The following is a 23,480-nucleotide window of genomic DNA, read 5'->3' as shown; positions in this document are numbered from 1 at the left end:
TTAAGCCTCTAATAAACCAGAGGCACCTCTGTGCCGTGGTGTGTTCAAATCTTCAAAACTGATTATTCTTGTTGCTGTGCACTTTTTACTATTATTTATTTTCCTTCCACACAACCTTCCATAAACATGCTTGAAAGGAGCAATCTCTGTCGTCTTTCTCCAGTGGACAGACGTCCTCATAATTCTGTATGGGTCATAATACAGTTAAGACAAGATTTCTGTCACAAACTAACAGTTTTAGAGTTTTTCCGTGATCATCAAGATTAATGAAAATAAATGCATCACTGTTTAATTTGTCTCCATATAAATTTAACTTGTTTAATACAATTTTAAATTATAATTTATTGGGATGCTCCTATGAAGGATTAAACACAAACTACAGTGAAAAACAATTTATTGAAAATCTCAAACCAAGCAACAACTTCAAACTAGGGATGCTTTCCCCTTCATGTCAGCAGAACAAAAATCCTGCATCATGGCACAACCGTTACTGAGGAGAAAGTGATGCAGCAAACAAGCATTCATGGACATTAAAAAAAAGTTTACAAGTTGACCTCATGTGTAATGAGTGACCTTTAGGTAGGAGACAGAAATCCCAAATTAGTAGCAGCATGAACGCCAACATTTTTACTTCAATGATTAGGTCTGAAATGACAATTCTAACATGTGCAGTGCACGAAAACAAACCCAGAGAAAGAAACCTGGTACGACAGAGTAGCATTTCCCAACCCCTGCTAGTGAAATCTAAGGCATTTCTGAATGAGACGTTCTGTCTTTTTAAGTGAATATTAGTTTCTTGTTTCGAAGAAAACTTTCAAAATCTTTTTACAACAAACTATAATACATATCTCAACGAAAAACCGTGAAACTGCATGGATTGAATTCACAAATCACGCCATGTCTTTGTGCATACAAAATTACACCTGTCATGTTTTGTCAGACCGCATAAATTTCCTCCAGTTCTTTTAAAACCCTTAATTTGACATTGTTCCCTTTCAATGTTGCAACTCATCCAACAATTACTGGACCAGATTTGCAGACAGGATCAGATATGAGATTCTCATGGTATGAAAGCCTCAACTGAAAGTATTACTATTCAATGGTAAAATTACATTACTGAAGCAATTTTTTAAAAAAATGTATTACATAATTTAGGTGCTTCTGCTTAGCCATCCTGCTCAAAGCTTTAAATAAGCATTGATTTGGAGTGACAGGGGGTGAGATTTTTTAGTTTTCCACACCTTGACTATTGGTCTGAATTGGTATTTTTCGTCAGTGTGGGGAAAAATACCAATTCCTTCTTTTAGCCAACTGACCGGCAGTGCACAGCAACAGGAAGGAGATTGGCAGGGAAACCATTACTTCAATCTTTATAGAGAAAACGCCGGTCAATCAGGCACTTTCTCTACCAACTGAAGGTACTTTAAAGAGCATAAGCCCAAAAATGTGTTTAAAAAAGAAAAACATTTTTATGAAAAAAAGTAAAAGCCGTAAAAGTGAAGCAATCTGAGGTGTGTTTTGGGTTTTTTTTAGTATTGCATTTACTCAGATAATAAATTAATTGCATAGATCACCAGACATCAGGCATAGTTTCAGAAGAATGGACAGATGGGTTAAAGGATGAAGACACAGTACCAGCTGTGAGCAGTCTGTCAGTGGTGACTGCCTTTAAACCTTACACACAGAACTAAGACTACATTGCTTGAGCAGAATGAGGTAAGTTGAGGTTTTGTGGATTTTTTTCTCATTTTTCACTGATCCCAGCTGCATTGGTTTCAACTGTGTAACAATCTGAATCTGGCATTACGAATGATCTGGAGTCAGGCTTGTAAAGTGCCAACATGTGTGACACAAGACGGAATGAAAAGTGTCTCTGATCGTATTAAAGCCTTTTTACATCAATAGAGGAACTCGAACAACATACAAACAATCACTATCTGAAGAAAAAGAAAAAAGAAAAGGAAATCTCTCCAATCTACTTCTCAACACAACACCCTATCAAAAATAAAATCAAAGCCTCTGAAAGATAGGAACATGTTTTAAAAGTACATGTAAAAAAGAAAACCTTTAAATAACAAATGTTTCAAACAAAGGTTAAAACCAAAATAGACAAACTTACAGCAAAGGCCAGTACAGATTTAAAGCTTCTCTATACCAGCCCAAAAAATCATCTTAATAGTGTTCTGTTTTTTAGATAAAACAGGTCAGAGCCACAGTCTTCTTACTCTAATTGCAAGCATCTCATTCCTGTTTTTTTAGAATCCATTTCAGGGGTTCTGGAGAAATTCGGCTTCATCTTTTCTTAAATGGACGTGAGGAAAACTCCAGAGCAGTTGGACTGACATGAGCAAAATAACTGAGGCGATTCTTCATTGGTAATAAAGGAAATCCAAAGGAAGTCTGAATGCATGTGTCTCTTATTTACAGGCAGCTATGTGTGTCTTGATCCCTGTTAACCAGCTTTGGATTGTACTGTGTGGAACAACTCGGAGTGAATATTCTTTATAACTGATAATACATTGTCATGCAAAAGTGAAGTCTTTAAAATCTTAATCACTGCTTGCAAACAAAGAACCAAAATTCAAAAGGCAGAAACACAGACAAAAAGCACATTTCTGCTTGTCTTAGGAATCATTACAGGAAGATAAATTAAACATGATGTTTTTAAGTTTATGACTTTTGTGAGTCGTGTCCTTTGGCTGCGGAGCTACACACATGCAACAAGAAGTTCAAAGAAATTTTTTTTTGCATGCCTCTGTATCTGGAATGCTTTAAATCTATGCCATTCTTTTACAGGAAGTCACCAGAGACAAATCTGTCATCAAAGTTTTCCCTATCTTGAAATCTTCTTATTGTGTGATTGTCTGAAGCTTTGTTGAGACTATAAATTATTTGAGCCACACCAGCTTAAATAAGGCTTTTTGACTGATAAACTAGCCACCTGTCCAAGAGAATAAAAGAGCTGTCAGCTTAAAAGTACTTCAATCAAATATTTGCACGGATCAGAACTAAAAGAAAAAAAAAAGAACCAAAAAAGTTTTTCCAAAACTGGAAAAACAATGTACAAAAAGGCAGTTAGACATCTGAGAATATCAGACAAAAAAGGGGAAGGAATTTCAGCACACTTTATAAACTGTCGAAACAAAACATGATATTATTTTCCTGGTTTCCTTCTACGTCACTGGCGTGACATCGGAAACCCATATGCGGGATGTAAAACCTTTAAAGTGTAAAGTGTAGTGTGTTGGACTTCTTATCAAAATAGACGCTCCTTGTTCAGGTCGTCCTCTTTTCCCACTATTCTCCAGTTTAGTTTGAAATATAAGTTCATGAAAAATGTCTCTTTTCTTTTGTCCTTTATGTGGAACAGTCCATGTCTGCCTGATCTCCAAGTTTCTGACGCCTTATGTGGAGAGACTCAAAGCCTGGCCTCAGCACTTTGGCCCCTTGGACAGTCACTCCAGGCTCCAGAAAGAAGATCTGAGGCAGAGAGCAGCCAATGAAAAGCAGCCTCTGCTACAATAGCACAGACAACGAAAGCAAAGATGCAAACCAACCTCTTTACTTGTTATGCTGGTAGGAGTACGCTGTGTGTTCTGTTGGAGTACCAATAGGAACAGGCTGTTGGATGGCACTTTCCTTGAAGAATCAACAGAGATCAAACCATAAGTGATTTAAGTTAGTCACAGAATTTTAACATTAAACTTTGAGAAAGTAGGCATTACCTCCACTGAGATGTTGGTGGCAGGCACTTGAGTGTAGGGGGGTAGGTAAGGACCCTGCATAGACGCATTCGCAGGCATATACTGGAGGGAAGTGGAGATATTGATCTCATGAAAGAGCTCAATATTTTTCTATTACTAACACATGTACGCTGATAGTAAAAATATGGCTTGGTAATTATCTACAGATTACACCGCAGGATTTAAAAAATAGTTTTCTTGAAGCTCAGAGGGGGGAAAAAATTAATCATTTAATTTTGTGTTTATTTGAGTCAATAACATTTAAACAGGTAGAAGAGAGGTAACCACTTAGCATTATTAAACACGTTGGCTGAAAAGTGATATCTGACCTATTCAACATACAGAAATGGAAATGGCACATGCATCATCTATGTTTCTGTGACCCTGATAAATATTTTCCAGATTTTCCCACCTTTTATCTAGCATTACACAACTAATATCTACAGTATATCTGTTAGAGGACATACAGTATATATATATTTAAAATAACATGTTCACAAATAAATGAAGTGCACATATCTCTGTAATACTGTGAAAGAAATATTCACTTCTAACTTGCTGGCATTGGAAAGCTGAAAAAATCTATGCATTGGAGGGTTTAGTCATCCCTGTTTCTACTCTTAGACAAAAATTTGAAAAGGACTGTTCAGCAGAGCTATATTAGTTAAACGCCGTTCGCAGCTCCACATCTACTTACAGTGCCACTGCTGCCCATTGAAAGGTGACTGAGCTGCTGTGTCAGAGGTCCTATCATGGAGGTTGGCTGGATGGACATGGAGTGCTCCATTCCTGACGCAAGGACTGCTCCCTGTGGGGAAGAGTGCAACAGACACAGCTGGAGGGACATTTTCAGACAGAACATTGAAGGTCGTGGCACAAAATGTGAACACGGCAGAATAGTGCTTAGTTGCAAAAATGACAGACTGAGAGGTTTAGAGAAACTCACTGTGGGAGGCATGATGTATGACTGATGATGTAGCCAGGACGGATTGTGTACCTGCAGCAACAAGGTAGAGAAGGCAGATAACATAAGCATGAACACACACCTTTCATTTAAGAGTAATATGCTTTCTTTTTTATCATTTTTTTTTATTTGTACACTTTTTTCTGATCTTAAATACAGCCCAACAATGTTTAAGAAACACTGTCTTGAAGAGGGGAATCTGATGAGACGTCAACTACAGGAAAGGCGATCTGAAATGTTTCCATGTTTGAATAATCATCCCCAGTGTTGAATGATGGGCTTAAATAGTTTAGAAATGCTGTCATAAAACTCTTCATGTTGGATTTCTGGGGCCTGATGTCTTTTCATCTTGGCGTTTTGCTAACACTCATGTTTGTTCAAGAGAGTTAGCAAAGCGCTAACACTCTTGAGTTTTGGCAGTTTTGATAAACTGCCAAAACTCCTGTGTTTATAGGGCCGGCCACACTTGTTGATGACCATTTAATGAAGCACACCTGATTACCAGCACTCTTTAGATACCATACATTAAATTTTATTTACAAGAGTGTACTTAATTTTTCTAAAAGACAGGAATTCAGTGTTATGCCATAAATTGTGTAAGTTCAGCCATTTCAAGAAGCTCATTTCTTGATCAATATGGCCACATGGGGCAGTGGCTTTGCATCCAAAATACAATGTGTATTATATACACAAAGAGGCAACTTTCGTGTGTGCAAAGAAACACAGTGTTAGCGGATCATCGATTTTCATAATACAGTGACGTATAGAACTGTGAATGAGTCACTGATTCAGAGGTGTAATTACGGAAAAAAAAACATAGACAACCCACAAGGTGGATTGTATTCCACGGACTTCTTGGATTCTTGGCAGCAAATAATTAGTCATCATGGCTGGCAACCCAATCACTTCATAGTTACCTCGGGTGTCTGTTAGGGACACGGGTTTGTAACATTTCCGATTTATATGAGAGACCTCGTCCCTTTAGAGCTCTACAAGGGAGAACAAAGATCTTGTATCTGAAGTGAATGGGGAGACGGTGTAGCTGGACTACAACCGCTGTGATGAAAATTTTGGCAACTAGTCCAGAGACTTTTCAGCCTCATTTTGAGCAACCTGAAGAAGTCCTAACATGTTTCTCCGGGCAGGTGAATATGTGATTACATTAACCTAGTCTCTAACATATAAAGGCATAAATAACAATGCTTCATGGTGGTCCATGTGTTTCTAGTAGGAAAATGTATGGATTATAATCCCAATTAATAAAACATTTGTAAACCTCTCCTATGTTTTTTGACTGTTTTGCATGGATAAAAATCTGGTTTATTTCTTCTGTTGTATATGAACAAACATTTTTTTTTAAATTTAATGAAAATGATTTAAGGACAAACTAAAAATCAGTTTATGTCAGCTTGTATCAGATTAAATTCTTTACTTACAAGGTTGACAGAGTACATTTAAATGGAAATATTTTCCCAGAAATAATCCTCATACCTGATAGGTGGACACAGGGGAAGGCATGTATGGGGAGAGGGAGGCCGGTCCGATCATCCGATTAGGTGCAAGGCTGTAGGGAGAGGAATAGAACCTACACAAAGACACATACAGTTTTTAGAGACTGTCATATAATCCCAGTTTTTATAACTTTAAATGCAATGGACCAGAGGTGTACCACTGACCCGTTCTGTAGGGCTGTGGTGGGATCATATGTGAGAGTCATTCCTCCCTGTACGAAATCGACATAGTAAGTATTTAACCACAAGGGGGGCTATTATCAAAGTCTTCTTTTGCTAAAAGGTTATAAACAAACTCACAGACTCAGAATCTCTTGTCCAGGAACGACCGTTCTGAAGGTATTTGCCTTGACTCTGACGCTTCTTCTGGCCTCCGTCAGCAAATTTACACAACAAAGGTTCTGTCGGCGCTAAATCAGGAGTTAATAACAAATCATCATGCCAGCTCGTGGTTACCACCACTAACATTATTCGCATTGGACTATATTGATTTTTGGACCTGACCGACATGGGATTTAGTTTTTTTTTCTTCAAAAAAAGAAAAGACAACACAAGTAACAAAATCTAAACTCACCTGGAACTCCATGAGGAGTTTTAATATATTTTCCATTAAAATGTTGGATGATAGCCTCACATTTCTCAGTTGACTCCATCCTGAAAAGTAATTAAAACATTTCAACTTGACATGGCAGCCAGGGAGCTCTGATTATCACTTGAAGCTTTTTTTCTTCAGAGCTTATGTTATTCAACCATAACCATCTGCAAATTACTGCATCTCCCTACTCATTATGTAAAAATGTGCAAAAAGATTTAAAATAATGTTTTCTTGTATTGCAAAAGCCTGGTATCACTTGAAAACGTTAACATTTTTTAAAATCACTTTTTTAATTTAAGTTAGTTTATTCAATGGATTGAATAAAATTCAGTTGTAATAATCGTTTATATTCTTGCTTTTTGACCATTTAAAATATAAGATACCTTTACCTTACTGTTACCTAAGCTGATCACAGTATTGAGGACAATGTAATCCATAACTTCCTGTTTTTCTGGTGCATCAAAGTTACATGACACAGGCCCATTTCTCTTAGCCACAAGGATGAACAATCACATGTTTATCTTGTGACCAGGCTTATTAAGAAGGATAGTAAGGACGGGTAAAATAAAAATCTCCAAAGTTACTATCAGAGAGCTGCGGCAAAGAGTGGCATCTTGGGGTCATCAGTTCTCCATAGCAACCATTAGGTGCTGTCTACATACTGACTGGTTGTTTGGAAGCAATGCAGACAAAACTAATTTGTCTAACCAACACAAATGTACTTATATGACGTTTTTCTAAGCCTACCTGGATTTAACTGGAACAATGTGCTCTAGAAAAGATGAGAGCTTTAAAAAAAATCTCAATGTGGGTCTGTAAAAAAGAGATGTATTAGGACTACTTTGCTAATGCAATCTATGTATGCACACCTCCACACTACTCAGATTGTGACCAATCACAGAGCGTATGGACTTCCCCTCACTTTATTAGCACACATTCTAAAGAAAAAACAAAAACATGCTTCTCCTTTACTGTGAGCTGCCACTCCTCAAAGGAAATTGCATGAATATTAGTTGGTAAAAGTGTACCAAGTGCAAAATTCCTGATTTTCCATACAACAATGACATGTTCTTTGCACAGGAGAATAGTAAACAAGCTGACCTATGATTGTCTGTGTGATTCTGATCGATCACCTGCTGTGGGTTCCAACATTCTGTAATCCATCAAAATGCTATAGGCAGGAACTAAAAGTTTCCCAAAGGATCTGACATGAAATAATGGATAAACGTGCGCATTTCATTCCCACTGTGAATTACGGAAGAATAAATGTGATGGTGTGGCCCTGCTTTTCTTCTAAAAGTCCTTCAAATCTGTGCCTGGCTTCATGAAATTTTGCAGCTCTAAATAATGATGAATTTATTGAGCGTCTTTCCCACACATCCTTCCCAGGACTAAATGTGACTGATGAACACAAAGGTTCTACCTGGCAAAGCCCACTCCTCGGCTGGTCCCGTTGGAGTCGCGGAGGATACGAGTGGAAATGGCCTGACTGAAGGGCTTCAGCATGTTCTCCAGCTCCGACTCATCCATGGAGAGCGGGAGGTTAGAGATGTACAAGTTGGTGGGGTCCTGCTCCTGTTGCTGACCACAATCAAAGACACAACATGATCAATGAAAAGGAGACTTTGCTGTTTGCTTCTTTGTGATCATAAATAGCACAAAAATTGATATGCTGTACGTAAAATTTTACATTGCCTTTGCGAAGTAAAAAGGTGAAATGTTTTATTGCACAAAATAATATTGAAATCATATTATAGCCGATGATTAATGAAAACATAGTAAAGTAAATTATGGTATGCAAAAGCAAATTCAAATTTCAAAAAGTTTCTTTCGTCACTGGTCTGAAATGCTGATTTTCTCTCTTGTGGTGAGAACAGAATGTCTGAGAGGAACAACATCCTGTTTTCTTGCTAAACGTAACATATAACTAATCCTGATCTTATATTCAAGTACATGTTTTTTAAATCAACGTGAATTATTTATCTCTCCTGGATCAGCATTTGAAATCATTAAAAAACTACATTAAAATACCTCATAAATGACACTGTTGTGTTTTTGCTAACTAATTTCTTCTGTGTTTTGTGTGCTATTCAAACAAATTTTTATTTGACCTACAGTGTCTTGTAAGATGCTCACTCTATATCACCTCTGGCTATTATGCATATTTATCATCTGCGATGTGATTAAAAGTCAGTTAATGCAGTGCAAGTTAATTTCCATGCTATGAATAATGCATGTGTAATCTCTGCGACCTATGAGGAAGGTGACTTCTCCTTCACCTTCTTCTCTCTTCCTCTAGTGTAGGACGAGTGAACAGAGAAAACCTGCTGCAAACTTCGGCTGTAAGCGAGTCAGAGAGCATGCTGACGCAAGCATGAGCCTTCTTGTAAACTCCGACACAAGGTTTGAGCAAAATTTTGTGAGCGAGAGGCGGTATGAATGTCAGTGATCCGGCTTAACGTAAGATCAGCTTTCCCAGGGTGTTGTCAGCTGTGCGTGACTGTGAGTGCATGTGATAATCCAGTTGAGGCAAGGCTGCTGAAGTGCACGCGTGATTGTCAAGTTCTCGGTGTGTGTGTGTGTGTGTTGACAGGGCGGGTGGCTGGGCACTATGCCTTGCTGACTGAGAAGCTGCTCAGACACTGAGTCAGAAGCCATAGGGGAGAACAGGCAGCTCCTTTGTAAAGGGAGTCCAGGGAGCAACCCATGGGACCTGCTCCCCAGACACCGTCACCACTGTGAACACACCGTATCCCTGCATGTGTCCGTGGGGTCTTGTTTGTGGAAACAGGTATCCTTCAGTGGATTACGACACAGATTTAGAAGCACACCCGAACAGCACAGCATGCAGCAAACACATGAGCACTGGCACAGAGCAAATTAAAGATTATAAAGGGGATACGCAGTGGAAATAAGTTAGCATGTTATTAACTAAACGGCTATATTAAGAGTCAAATTTTATATCTGGATTTAAATATTACACTTTCATTTTTTAAAAATGAATTATTTTGTAGTTCTGTGTATAACTTAATGAATGCTCTTTTATCTTGATTGTTGATGGGTTTTATGCCTCTGCTTTTCTTTAAAATAACTGGAGAGTTTAAGACTTGTTTTTGTAATTCTAGCCATGTTAAATGTCCTGGTCACCAGTGTAAGATGCTAAAACCGGTTGACAATTTCAGCTCCACTTTAATTTTTTTGTTTTGAAATTATAATAAAGCCCTGTTTAATACCTATACCTCTCGGAGTGTGGCATGACAGCGTCTGCTCCCAATATAAAAAATTATTAACCACATGACGGTCAGAAAAAAATGTTTTTAAGGCAGTTTATTTAAGGCTACTTTATTACAGCCGTCTAGTGAAACATTAGATGACATTAGGCAGTTTCATGCCTTTTAGAGACTTTTTTCTCTTATTATACTTTAGCACTACTCTTCTGTCCAACAGCAAACAGCTGATGATCAATGGTACCGTATGAAAAAAAAAGAGAAGAAAATCAGCTACATACAAAAGATGTTTTTTTCTAAGGCATTGTTAAAATGCTACATAAAAGAATTATGAATAAATCAAACTGTTTTAATAAACAAACCCAGCATATATTATGAGAGCATATTTCATGATTCTCACCTTGGCCATTTGAGCCTGTACTCCAACTGCCTTCAGCGCTGTCACTGCCTTCTGTGCAGAGGCTGGACTGTCAAAGTCCACAAAGCCATAGCCTGAAGAAATCAAACACAAAACATGATATGTGAGTTAATACAGTGAAGTGTGATGCATGTCAGAGAATAAGTACATGAGTTGAACTTATAAACCAGTGAACATACTTATTTTACATGTTTTTCAAATATAACAAAAGGTTTCATGAACTGTATTTCAAGTAAACTGCAATCAGTTTAGAATAATTATTTGAAAATTGACTTCTTTGTGGTTTCATAAGTAGCACAGTAGCAAGTTTCATGAAAACGGTGAATTAACTAATTACAGATTTTCACCAAGGGGTGATCAAACGCAGTTCAAGTTCAATAAAAAAACAGAAAAATAGCACAAAATCAAAAATTTAAAAATCTAATTCCAACCTCATCATCATCATCCACAACAATGTCTGCACTCTGAACAGCATGGGAGGTCACCCACTCCCCACTGACTGGACATTTCTATAATTGATAGAAAATCTAGCACAACTGGCAGATAACTTTTTTTTATGAGTGCTCATTCAGCTGATAAAATGGTACCCTGGACACTGAGCCACTACGTCCACACCAACTGCTACCGTCCTCAGTTGCAAAAATTTAAATCAGACCAAACCAGCTCCAATAGAGTTCAACTGGGCTTTCCACACATTTTCTAGAAATGGAGGTGTTATAATGCATCTTGAGCAAGACGACTATAAGTTACATCAAGAAAGGGCAGTTGAATTATTAAGAACAGTCAAATGAACAAGTGTGCATTTAAATAGGCTGAATCACTGTGGTAAAATTATTATTTTTTTATCATTGCCAGTTTGGTAAAAAGAAATATAAAATTTTTTGTATTATTTAATTTTTTTAGAATTTGAATGTAAGTTTTTTGATGCACAAATTAAAAACAATATTAAAATTAATATTATTCATAGACTTGACAGATTTAGAGGAAAAGCAATAATTAAATTTTAATAGCATATTTCTTCTGGTGTTGCACTGTGGCGCAGTTAGTTGCACTGTTGCTTTGTGGGAAGTAGATCCTGTTAGAGGTCCTTCTATATGAAGTCTGTATGTTTTCCCAGTGCATGTGTCAGTTTTCTCTGGGAACTTCTTCCCACAGTCCAAGAACAAGCATGTTAGGCTAAGTGGTAAGTTTGAATTGCTCTCAGGTATGTGTGTGGGTATGTGTGCATGTACTTGTTTTTGTGACATATCAGGACATTTTTATGACAACACACCTTCAGTATCAGGACACATGGAAAAATGAGGACATTTTTCACATCCTCATTTTTCAGAGCATACTAGAATGTTCTAAAAGCCCCCAACACACCCCTGTGTTTGTGTGTCGGTGTGTGTTTATGTTTGTTTGTACAGTGTGTCTCTGTGTTGCCCTGTAATGGGCCAACAACCTGTCCAATGTGTCCTGTGTCTGTCACCCAATGACCGGTGGCGATAGGTACCGGCCCCTCTAGTGACCTTGTAAGGATATGTGGGTATAGACATGGACAGATGCTTTTTTCTTCTGACTTAAAGCATTTTTAACATTTTTTGAGAGGCCAAGTCTTGACTTAAATCTGGTTGAGACCCTTCATATCAGAGGTAAAATTTCTTGGTCGAATGAAATAAATTTCAAAACTAAATCTGCCAGTGGTGTGAATACTTTTAAACCTAACTGTATTAATCACAAAGGAATGTTTTTTTTTTTATATGTCTCACCTTTGCATTTGTTGGTAGTCTTGTCCAGGATGGCTTTGGTGGACACAATTTTCCCATACCTGCAAAATGACAAAGTTTAAATCCACTGGTCATTCTGGTACAATGCCTGATATTTATATTTAACAATTTAGTACTATGAAACTTTGCTGAGACAATCTGACTTTTTTCCAGGTTCAATACATGTATTGTTCATGAATTTAACTCTTGCTTTATGATTAGTGACACTGTATGCAGTTATGCAACCTGATAATAAATTATATGTATCAGGAAATCTTTAAGGGCAGAGGGTAAATTTAATGAACTGAGAGTAATGTCCTGTGCGTTTCTGCATTCAAGGCAGAATTAAAGATTTTCCATCTTTATTCCTTCCAAGAATAAAGCTCATGCTTTATTCTTCCAGCTCATGCGAAATATTGATAGAGTTGTACTTCAACAGGGGATTCAACATGATGTGAAAAGTGGTTTAAAAAAAGTCCCCTGTTGCATTTACAGACCTCACAACACACCACCTTAATAATAATTCATATCTACTCAGTTTGGTGCATAAAGAAACTGCAGAGGAAGAAGGGATAATGGCTGACATAGGCAAATGCTTCTGCATGCAGTAGTGTCTATCAGTTCCTATCTCTCCAGGCATGTGCATCCAGTGTAATGTGATATGCCTCTCCTTGGCTGTCCTGTCCAATGCTGGCTCTGAGCCATGCTCCCATTCAACTAACCAGCTTTTCTGTGTGTAACTCCTATATGCTCCGCTGGGTCTTAGTGCCCCCTGCAATGCAATCCGATTTATACCCAACAATACTGAACTACTGGCGAGTTTTATTTAGGCAACAGAGAGTCTCTTTCACTGTTTTTTTTTTTAAAGGATTATGTGATGAGCTGCTAAAACTGTAATCTGCCAATCTATCTAATGGATTACTGCAAACTGGTTCTTTCCACCTACAAATTGCCTTAATCTGCTTCACTTTTTTGTCTATGCATAAAACTATTGAAAGCTGCCAATCAGCATAATATTTAATTATTTTAATTGAATATGCTATCCAAATCACTTTTCTTGTTGCAGAGAAAAGTGGTTCAAAAATATTGAAACACACATTTAAAGCAAAATATAAGCCACACTTTTATTAACTGATTTTTGGCTATAATAAATGTTAAGAACTATGTGTCATTTTTACTACAGCACAAATATATTCTACTTTGTGTTATCACATACAAACCTAATAAAACATGTTGAAATTTGTAGCTGTAATGTGAAATTAATTCAATGCAGTGCCAATACTTTTGGTAAACACCAAGTTAAGAAGACCTACTCTACCTTAATCAACCATACCACTTAAGTATATTCCTGTTGGACTATTTGTGTGTTATTTCCACAACATTTCTGATGCTAAGATGTAAAATACCAGCAACTGGTCTGTATGGACATCCTATAATTATTGGCCTGTTTCTACTACTTTACATCAAAGTTGCATTTTTGCCTGGGAACTCTGCTTACAGAGTCACTGCTCACACAGTTAATTTAACTAAGTTGCGCTCAAAGCTCTCACTCTTCATGTTGTAGTGTGAAAGAAAGGCTACGGATTTATTCAAGTGTGAGACTTTACCACATCTTACACAGTCCAACTCAGCATCTATCCATTGCTAACAACCAAAGGCAAGAAAGGTCAAGAACCAGAGCTGCAGCAGAGCTCCCAGAGAGAAAACTGCAGGGGCCAGAGGAGGAGATTCAAGCCACATTCCCTCCTCTCATTATAAACTTTGTACATAGTAAATCTCAGAATACAGCAACTTTCAGTGGGGGGTGTTGGGAGTGTCTGTGTGCACATTTACGGAATAAACCAAAGCTAACAAAGTCTGATTCCCTTCCTGAGTTAAATGCTAATACAGCATTATTTATTTCCTACTTCTATAGAAAACAGTCTCTTCCTTCATTCTAGTTTAGGAGAGAATCACTCTGATCATAATGTGCTCTGCTGAGAGGCTAATTTCATGCAATGACTTTATCTGCCCCGTTAAAGCAGAAATATGAGAACTACCCCCACGCAACACCACCTGACACTCCTCCCCCCTCCGATTCTCCACGTCCTCGACCCACTACCCCCACACCACTGCCCTTGTTTGTCTTTCCCTTTCCCCTGGGTTTGCTGTTTCCTGTTGGGTTGGGCAGTCTCATCTTCCAGACAGCTGTAAAATAACGGGCCTTGCCCTGCCTCTCTACCCTCCTTTTTTCAATTTTCTCCACTCTGCTTTCTTCCCTCCATTTCTCTCCCTGCTCTCCTGGTTCTCATCACCAGGCTCCAGAATTCAATTAGGTAAAAAAGGATCATTCATCACAGCCCCTCAGCATTTTGATCTGCTCTCTAACCATAGCCCTAACAAATATATCAGATGGATTGGATAATGCTGTTGTTTGATGTTTGATATTTTTCAAGCCTTACGCACACACTGATGAGCCACGTTGTATTATCTATAGTGCAGAATGTGACATTTACTTTGCACAATAAAGTCCGACTTTTATCAGACTATATTGCAAAAAATTTAAAGCATTAATGCACTTTTAGTGCAACTACCTCCTTCATCTATTGAATTTTCTGATGCTGGCATTACAACCATTCAGCCCATCATTCATCACTCAGATCTAACTTAATCAGCCCTGCTTCCCTGGTTCCCGCTCACGGTGGACAGCTGGGGAGATTTACTGGGTGTGTGGGAGCACTGGTTTTTGTGTGACTCACGGCTGACAGAGCTTGACCAGATCTTGGTCTGTGGTTCCTGGATGCAGGCCACGGATGTAAAGGTTGGTTTTGCTGAGCTGCTCTGCTCCATTGTTGCTGTTGCCGCTGCCATTGCTGAAGGTAGTTGTGTTGCTGTTGCCATTGCTATTGCTGTTGGGACTTGGAGGAGCCATCTGATGGTTGGAGGGGGCCACATATGTCTGCTGAAAAAGAAATTACAGTCCAATTTAAAACTGTACAATCATAGAGGAAATATTCATTTTGATACTGTGTCATACCCAAACAAGTTATTTAAAAAGCATTATGTATCGTTCTTTGTAAATAACCACTATAAAAAAAAACTATTAATATTGGCCAAAAAGGAACACCATAAAATCAAACATAAAATAGACCACAGAATGAAAGGTACATAAAAACAGAGAAATATGTAAAAGCTAACAAGACAGGAATAAAAAAACAAACATATAAAAACGACTAAAACTAGTTGTACAGAGTTACTTAAAATCTTTAAACAAGATTAAAAAACAGAAAGTGAAGATATCTGCGTAACATAAAACTGGAAAGTAGCACTGTTTTGAAGCCCAAACTGCACAAAGCTCCATTTCCTCAGAGTTTGGATAACCTCTATGGAACAATTAAAAACATCACTGTGATGGTGCATTTGCAAAACTATTGCATCGAAATGCATCTGCACATGGGTAGAGTAATTCAGCACTTTACTGATGTCTCTTACCACCTGTTTGCAGAATATATTTAAACTAATTGTTCCTTTAAGATGCCTGTAGTCCACAAATTGAGCTCCTTGACCAAACATCACTTATCCTACTTAGGGCGAGCACCCAAAAGTGTACATTTGGGAGAAAAAAAGGCCCTTTTTTGAAATATTCTGGAGGGCTTACATATGTTAGCAAGACATCAACAACTAATGTGAAAAATCTAGAAGTTTTTTTTTTATGAAGCCAAGTTCCTACAAAAATACTCCATGTAACTTCTAAAGACCTGCTTCTCCTAGTTGCAAAACATTGCCAAACTTTGAGCAATTCTCTCCAAAAATGACCTTGAGTTGTTTATCCATGCTTTTGTTTCACCCCTTTTAGGCACATTACATTAATGTGAACATAAACAGAGAGTGAACATAAATGTACTTGTACATTTCCAAGCTGTTGGACCAAGACTGTGGAATGAACTCCCAAACTATTTGTGATCGATGGACTCTATTGTTGCTTTTAAAAAGCAACTTAAGACATTCTTTTTTAAACAAGCATTTTAGCCTGTCTGGAACCTGATTTGCTATGGGTTGTTTTTACATTTCTTCTTTTTCTCCCCATCACTCCCTATTAGTATCCTGGTTACTAAGCCTTAATGTCAGATGTGTTTATAAAAGACAGCAAATGATCATTCTAGAGACCAAAGATAGGTATTTACATAAAAAAGACAGACTACAGTTTGCATATATCCTCAGGCACAAAGAACTTAGAGATGTACTGTGATCTATTTAAGTTAAAATTGAAGTTCTCTGCTAGTATGGCCACTGATGCAATTTGGAGGAAAGAAGGACGGCCTGAGAACAACATCATAATTGTGAAGTACATGGGTGGCACCATCATGCTTTGGCACCACTGTTGTTGAGCTGGAGACACTGGTGCACTTCACTAAATGGATGCCATTGTGAGGAAAGAATGTTATCTGGAAATATTGAAGCAATACATCAACCAGGAAGCTAAACGTTGGCACAAATAATGATCCAATCATTACAAAGAGACTTGAAGGCAATGCAGTCAATGTTTTGGAGAAGCCACAGGCACCTGCACTATGGAACAAATGGAGCAGCTGCTCGCTCATTTTCAAACGTAAGGGTGCACACTTACTTTTTTTCTCCTTTGTTTTTTGACTGAAAGAAATACGACTTCTCCCAGCAATCCAACAACTTTAAAAAGTCTGTTAATTCTCACTGTATTTTTATTGTTTAGCAACAAAAATCCAACTTTCCTCAAAAAGTCACTTTTTCTTTAATCAGAAAGTTGACAGCAAAGGACTAGGATGATTAAATGAACATAATCTCAAATAGCATTTGCTATAATAGCACTGCATCTTTCTATCTAACCATAAATCTGATAAAATGCAGTAAAAAACTATTTATGGTGCATCAGCTCTATAAAACTATATGCAATACAGCTACCTGTTATTATATATGGAATACGCATCTTGATATTAAACTGATCTGTCAGTAGGACCTATTGGATCAGAGCTGGGGTCTCTATAGACTGCATCTGACTAAGTCATGTGAAACCATAGGTGAGATAGAAGCATGGACAATAAAAAACGTAAACCAGAAAAAAATATTTTTATGAGTAAAGGACAGATGGATCCTCATAAAAACACAAAGGCACATTACACATTTATTGAAAAATTTATTGAACTACAGTAGTCTCTTGCAAGTTATGTATTTTTCCCAGCATGTACTTCTTTCCAAGAAATAAAAGCAATGGTAGCTCTAAAAGCCAATATTAATCTTTCTGCGAAAAACTAAAAGGGGTGGAAGTCTATGAGGCTAATTAGTCTCTGTCTGTTTCTCAAAAGACCTAGAAAAAGACATAATCCCAAAATGAAAAAGTATTGAGGAAAAAATATAAACGTGAATTGTTTAAGTACACTGTATGTGAATTTCTAGTGATATGGCTTTGGTTAGATTTGTCAATCAGTTTTTAGACAACTAAAAACCTTTCTATAGACTCACAATCACCATTGACTGTGACTGTTTCTGCATCTTTGACACATTTGTTTATTAAATAAAAAAAAAGCTCTGCAATTCAAACGTATCAAAGACGTGATATGTTTACCTCAAGGTCCATCACCAATGTTCTAACACAGAGCTAATTGTGTTCGGTTCAGTTCTGTGTGAGTAAACTACACATGATTTTTCAATACTCAGTAAGAACATTGTAAATCAGTCATCAATACAATGGATCAATAATGTCGAAACCTTTTCCATATTCCTCAAATCCAGATGCATGTTCTTTTCAAAACTTTAGCCTCTCTCTCTTTTTTCCCCCCTTAAGTAAAAAAATTCTTGTGGCTCGCAGAGTCCATTTACTTTCACCTGAATCTTTAATGCTTATTAAAGTGGTAACAGTGCACTATTTGTTTAGTCACAATCACAGTTGCTTCCTCTGCCTTCCCTCGCCTTCTCCTGCAGGAAAAGAATAATCAGGAGGGATGAACCTGCAACAGCTTGGAGAGATAAGATATGACGGGAGAGACCGAACAGTCCAGTGCCGAGGCTTGGCTGGTGAGGCCTGTCTAATTGGGATCTGAACTTGTTAGGGGAAAGTGCTAATCCCTCTCATGTGCACCCAAGTCAGAAGGTAGTGTCTCATTAAAACCGCTCTGCTAAACCTCATCTGAGAAAATGATGGCAGGGAGTCAGATACGCATCTACCCCCCTCAAACTGCTCCAGCTCAATGTGAGCCATGAAAGGTGACTTAAAATGTAATAGTGCAATCTTGAACAAATATGCATAAAGAGCACAAGAACATTTAAGAAGGGAACTGTGAAATGTGCCATGCAAGTCTAAAAGTGACAAATTGATGTGGATTTATTCTAACATCAAGTCCTGTGATGTTTTTAATGTATTTTTGTCACCTTTGATGCACTCCTGTTCCGAATAGTCGATGGTGTTGGGATCAACTGTCTGTACTTCACAGTTGTCTGCTGCATCAGGACCAGGAAGACTAACTGCCGCCATGACATTATTGCGTTATTTTACTTTTCTTTAAGATCGAAAGATCAGTTCATTACCTGGGACGGAAATGCAATTCTCTTTGAGTGTTGTCAGATGAGTCTGCTTGGTTGTCAGTTTCACACATCCAGCATGACAAGATGAGTGAATCTTCAACAGTGCAGACAGGATAGCTTAGCTTGAGATCCAGTGATGTTATTGCTGGGATCATTGCTGTGATATTTGGGTCTTTTGAGTTGTGGAGCAAAGCAGCAGCACCATTTTCACCATGTTCTTTGTTCATTTTGTGGTTATATCATGTGCCCTTTAGTGTTAAATGCCTCATATAGCATTGTGCCTTTTTATGCGGTTTAAAGCAAAGGTAGATATGCACCAGTGTGTCACCTGTCAATCGTATGAAGGTAAACCTTTTAATAGATAACATTGTTTTAAGAGTGGATGAATCCAAAACATTCTGCAACATTTCTTGCAGCAGGATAGAACAGTGGGAATCAGAGTCACAAATGCACAGCATGAGACCTTTATGTTCTACAATATCTAACAACAGATCATTCCTATTCTTTACATCTGGAAACATACCATCCCAACATTCATTTTACTCTCTGATTTAGTCATTATAGTTGCAGAGCAACTATTTAGCATTTTTATAGAGATGTGACATAAGTTGCTCTCTGCGTGGTGCAAAGACTTTGTATAGCCAAAAGCAGAGAACTGATGAGATAATTACAGTTGGAGGTGGCGAATGTGATGCCAGACCCCAGGTGACTCAAGGGCTTTTCTGGTCAAACATAACAATAAGGGCAAATGGAGCAGGATGTGGAACCTTTCTAATTAATAGCAAAGACTTGTTGCCTCACTTTTCAAAGCTGAATCTCCCTGACAATATAAACATGGTTTAGTTTCTATAGTGTCAGTCAGAAATTCAGTAATTTATTAAAAATCTAAAGTATACTATATTTTTCTTTATTTAAAATATCATCATCCTTTATGATACATAAAAGTACATCCACAATTTACTCATATACTAAGTGGTCATTCTCCATTATTTTTCAGCATTTCTATCTTCTAACTGATGTCCTTTTCAGGTAATTTATACAACCCTATTTTGCAGGACAAAATCTTTTTACTGCACAAATAGGAAAAAAATGAATTTCTTCAAAATCTAATTATATACAGCCTATTGCAATCAAATTACATCTGAAATTGGTTTAGGAGTATTTATTAAATACCAGGTTCTAAGGGCCGCATTGTGGTGTGTTATTTCAGGAATATAACCAGGTCACATACAGATCATACAGAGATATTTCTTATGGCCTACCTGATTGGTTAAAGACACTGTGGAAAAGGTCACAGGCAGAATCTCTTTCCGATAAATCTCAAATACTTAAAGTAGAGCAGTGTGAGGACAGAAGAACCAGATAAACAAAGTGATGAGAACCCTCAGTGTCCTGCATCTTAAAGCTCTTATACTCGCATCTTAATCTATTCTTCCTCTTAACTATTTAAAACAGCTTTTAGCAGAAATCAATGTCTGTGTGAAACAAGCGGGAGGAAGAAAAAAAGCCTGATGTTAATGGGAAGCAAAGAATAAAGGGCAGTATCTCTTAATCTCCCTCTTCTCTCCACTCTTTTCTCATTAACAAACGACACAGAACAGGGGTGACCACTTGACACTGGATTTACAAGCCTCCCCTCTGAGTGTGACTTTAGCCAAAGGAGAAAAAAGATTGTGCAAGTCTTGCTTAAAAAAAAAAAAAGCCTCTGTAAAAGTGGACATATTGTCTGAATCCAGGATTCCAGGAATTCCGGGTCATTAATCCGGGCAATCTAAATTTCTTCCAGCTGTGAGCAAGTGATGGGAATGACACAGGCATGGTGGGAAGCATTTGATTTCAGCTGTTTCGGATGTTTTCCAAGGACTGACTCATAACATTGCACTTCCTTTAGTGCTCTTTCATATAATTTTGAAAGAGCACCACGAAAATAAATATTAGCCATTCAAACAGTTTACCTTTTTATCAAGTTTAAATGCATTGTTCAATTTAAACTAGATGTAATACTATTTTGGTAACAAAACCTAGCTCAGCATTTTGATTAGAAATTAATTGAAGATGTTGGTTCAGTCATCCACTATTCTTATTCATCACGTGCCATTTTAAGCAGAATGGCTGATTTGTTGGTATGGGTTCCATCCATCCATTTTCTTACACCCTTGTCCCTAGTGGGGTCCCTATATAGGTGATGGTGCCTATCTCCAGCTAGCGTTGTGGGCGAGAGGCGGGGTACACCCTGGATAGGCCGCCAGTCTGTCACAGGTTTGAATGGGTTGTATGAATGAATGTATCGATTTAATAAAAGTTAAGATCTATCATAAGACTTGCAGTTGAGAAAGCTTCTGCACTTAAGCAAGTTTGTTTTTGTTTATAACCATTTTCAGCTGATTTAGCTTCTACTTGCTGACATGCTACAGATTGACCACGTCACCCTGAGGTAGTCTTTACAGAACAGTAGATCTTTGACATGGTTTCCAGCTCAAAAATTTAATCAGTATATATATGTATAAAGTAGATTATCTATCTATCTATATATATGTATACTGTATATATATATTTAGATAGATAAATTAGATAATTTGTTTGGATGTTACAGCTGTCAACCAAGTTTTAATCAGGAATATTGATTCAAATCTATCAAAAATCTATTTCTTACAGTTTGTTTTATTAGTGAGCTCAATTTGATCTTCAACAAGCGACCAGAGTGAGAATGTTTTAAACTACTTTAATTGATGCAAATAATCTTATAGGTTAAGTCGTTTCCTTTACAGAAAGTTTATGTAAAATATATGGTCCGTTCTGTAGAAGCGGAATAGAGAATAGATAATTTAACCCTCATGAATTATTCATTTCACAGAGCAAAGCCAATCAATATTACAGCTCACATACTGTTCCAGGATGGAGTCACTGTACTGTTCAGCTAATCTGTACATACAGTATGGTAATCTAAAACAGTCCCCCTATACTTTCTTCTGCTTATAGCGCTACGCAAACCCTCAGTAATCATTTCTGAAGGGGTGGGGCATCATAGAGCGCGTAAAAGAGAGAGAGATAGAGAAAAAAAAAACTTTGCAAACTTGTGTTAAATCCAATATAAACAAAACGATAGGACGCGGGTTTTCGATTCAGTTCACATTAACGTCGAAAATAAAAAGGCTTTTTAGCGCTTCTTTTTCCTATTAGACGCACCTAAGGGGGGGAAATTATAAACTGTTCTCTGCGTAGGCTGGAAATAGGAAGAGAGCTGTGGACCGTGTCGGAACAAACGAAAGCAAACTGCTCAAGTAATCCACAGGGAACAATGTAACAGAGTCCGCTCTGCTTTATCACACTGTAACAAAACGCACAGGAAAAGTCAAATACAAACGTTGCAACGGCCGGTAAGAGAGTTTCAACGTGATCTAATTTCAAGGGCACTGCAGCTTCAAACAGCAGGGCAGATTTTAAGTGGGGAGCCAGAGCTCGAACAGCGCCGCAATCGACGGCTGGTTTACTTCAGCAGAGAGGACATAGAAGTGGTCTGAGGCAGCTTCTTTACCTTCTTGTGGCTTTTGCCGGAGTAACCGCCGTATGGGCTGATTCCTGTCCTTGGCGGCACCGAGAGCAGCATTTTTTACGCGGCGCTGTGTCCGGAGGAGCGGAGAGTCAGCTGACGTCAGTCAGGGAAATTCAGCCAGAACAGCGGCGGTGATTGGAGTCGCTCTCTGCACGCACACGCACCGCACAGCCTATATATGTTTATGGGTTAAAGCTGCTGGCTAGACGATTCTCTGAGAATCAACAAAACTCACTCTAACATACAGTTTTTCACCTACAGAACACATCACGGTCAGTTTCATGTTAGTTTTTCTGTACTGTTTTCAGTGTTTGTTTTTTTAAAATTAAGATCAAATCCATTTTCCCTTCAGCAAGCTTGCATATGCACAGCCCTCTGATGACGTCACATGAGGCTATTGATCAGAATTATTTTTGCGTTCATTTGTTGCTTTACTTTTGTCCTTTTGCATGTTTTAAATCAAAGTCTCCATCCGAAACCGGTTACTTGTACCCAGCAGAAAGCTTAAAACAGGGTTTTTGTGAACATGTTGCACATATGAAACACAAGGAAGCATTTTGTGAAAAAGATCAGAGCAGACTGGCAACGATGTCCCTCCCACTGAAGGAGCAAGTCGGAAAACAGAAACAGGAAGGTTGGCTAATTATTGTTGTGTTAACTCTGTACCATGCAAGTCAAAAGTAATGTATTTTATCCTATTTTATTTGGTGAAACACACACACAGACACCCCCCCCCCCACACACACACACACAAAAATACTTAGTAAATAAAAGTTTTCAAGTAATTCTTTTTAAGTACAATGTGATTCATTTGTTTAAAAAGATAAAAGCCATCAAATGTGCCAACAAGTAGTGTATGTCAGCTATCTTCCAAACATTTTACACATATAGCGGCCATATTGGACATTGAACTCTAGGATTTTTGGGAAGTTCAAACTTTTTCTGACAGAATTCTGACTTTATCTGTCGTTGTATTTCAAGCTGGGAGCTGAGAGAAATCTGACTTCTGAATGAACGATCCATTAAGTCACATGATCTGGTTTACTTGTTCAGCTAAAATAATTTAAGTGTCCCAATAATGTCCTGCAGAACCACTGCAATGAAGATGACCAGCAGCTGGACCATCTAATAATGAGCCCAGTTCTAAGCTAGAGTACAGAAGACCATCTTTATTATTCCTGTCAACA

General features: G+C 37.8%; 1 protein-coding gene across 3 annotated transcripts; it reads right to left on the bottom strand.

Annotated features, from left to right (window-relative positions):
• Positions 1 to 377: 377 nt before the first annotated feature.
• Positions 378 to 22,452, bottom strand: LOC114143251 (RNA-binding motif, single-stranded-interacting protein 2-like). Of its 3 annotated transcripts, none has more exons than XM_028015133.1 (14): positions 22,276 to 22,452; positions 14,945 to 15,147; positions 12,210 to 12,268; positions 10,441 to 10,532; positions 8,237 to 8,388; positions 6,793 to 6,872; positions 6,519 to 6,628; positions 6,384 to 6,430; positions 6,199 to 6,292; positions 4,690 to 4,740; positions 4,441 to 4,551; positions 3,726 to 3,806; positions 3,558 to 3,639; positions 378 to 3,480 (listed from the first exon to the last, which is right to left on the bottom strand). In XM_028015133.1, the coding sequence occupies exons 1-13, from the start codon at positions 22,345 to 22,347 to the stop codon at positions 3,562 to 3,564; spliced, it is 1,230 nt and encodes a 409-aa protein (XP_027870934.1). In that variant the 5' UTR covers positions 22,348 to 22,452; the 3' UTR covers positions 378 to 3,480; positions 3,558 to 3,561. The 3 variants fall into 3 exon arrangements, with proteins under 3 accessions (XP_027870934.1, XP_027870929.1, XP_027870922.1); XM_028015128.1 differs by having other exon boundaries at positions 8,237 to 8,394; positions 14,945 to 15,144; positions 22,276 to 22,451; XM_028015121.1 differs by having other exon boundaries at positions 8,237 to 8,394; positions 22,276 to 22,449.
• Positions 22,453 to 23,480: the final 1,028 nt, after the last annotated feature.

Source organism: Xiphophorus couchianus, chromosome 1 (genome assembly GCF_001444195.1).
Source record: "Xiphophorus couchianus chromosome 1, X_couchianus-1.0, whole genome shotgun sequence".
Lineage (NCBI taxonomy): Eukaryota > Metazoa > Chordata > Actinopteri > Cyprinodontiformes > Poeciliidae > Xiphophorus > Xiphophorus couchianus.
This window is presented reverse-complemented; position numbering and strand designations above follow the sequence as displayed.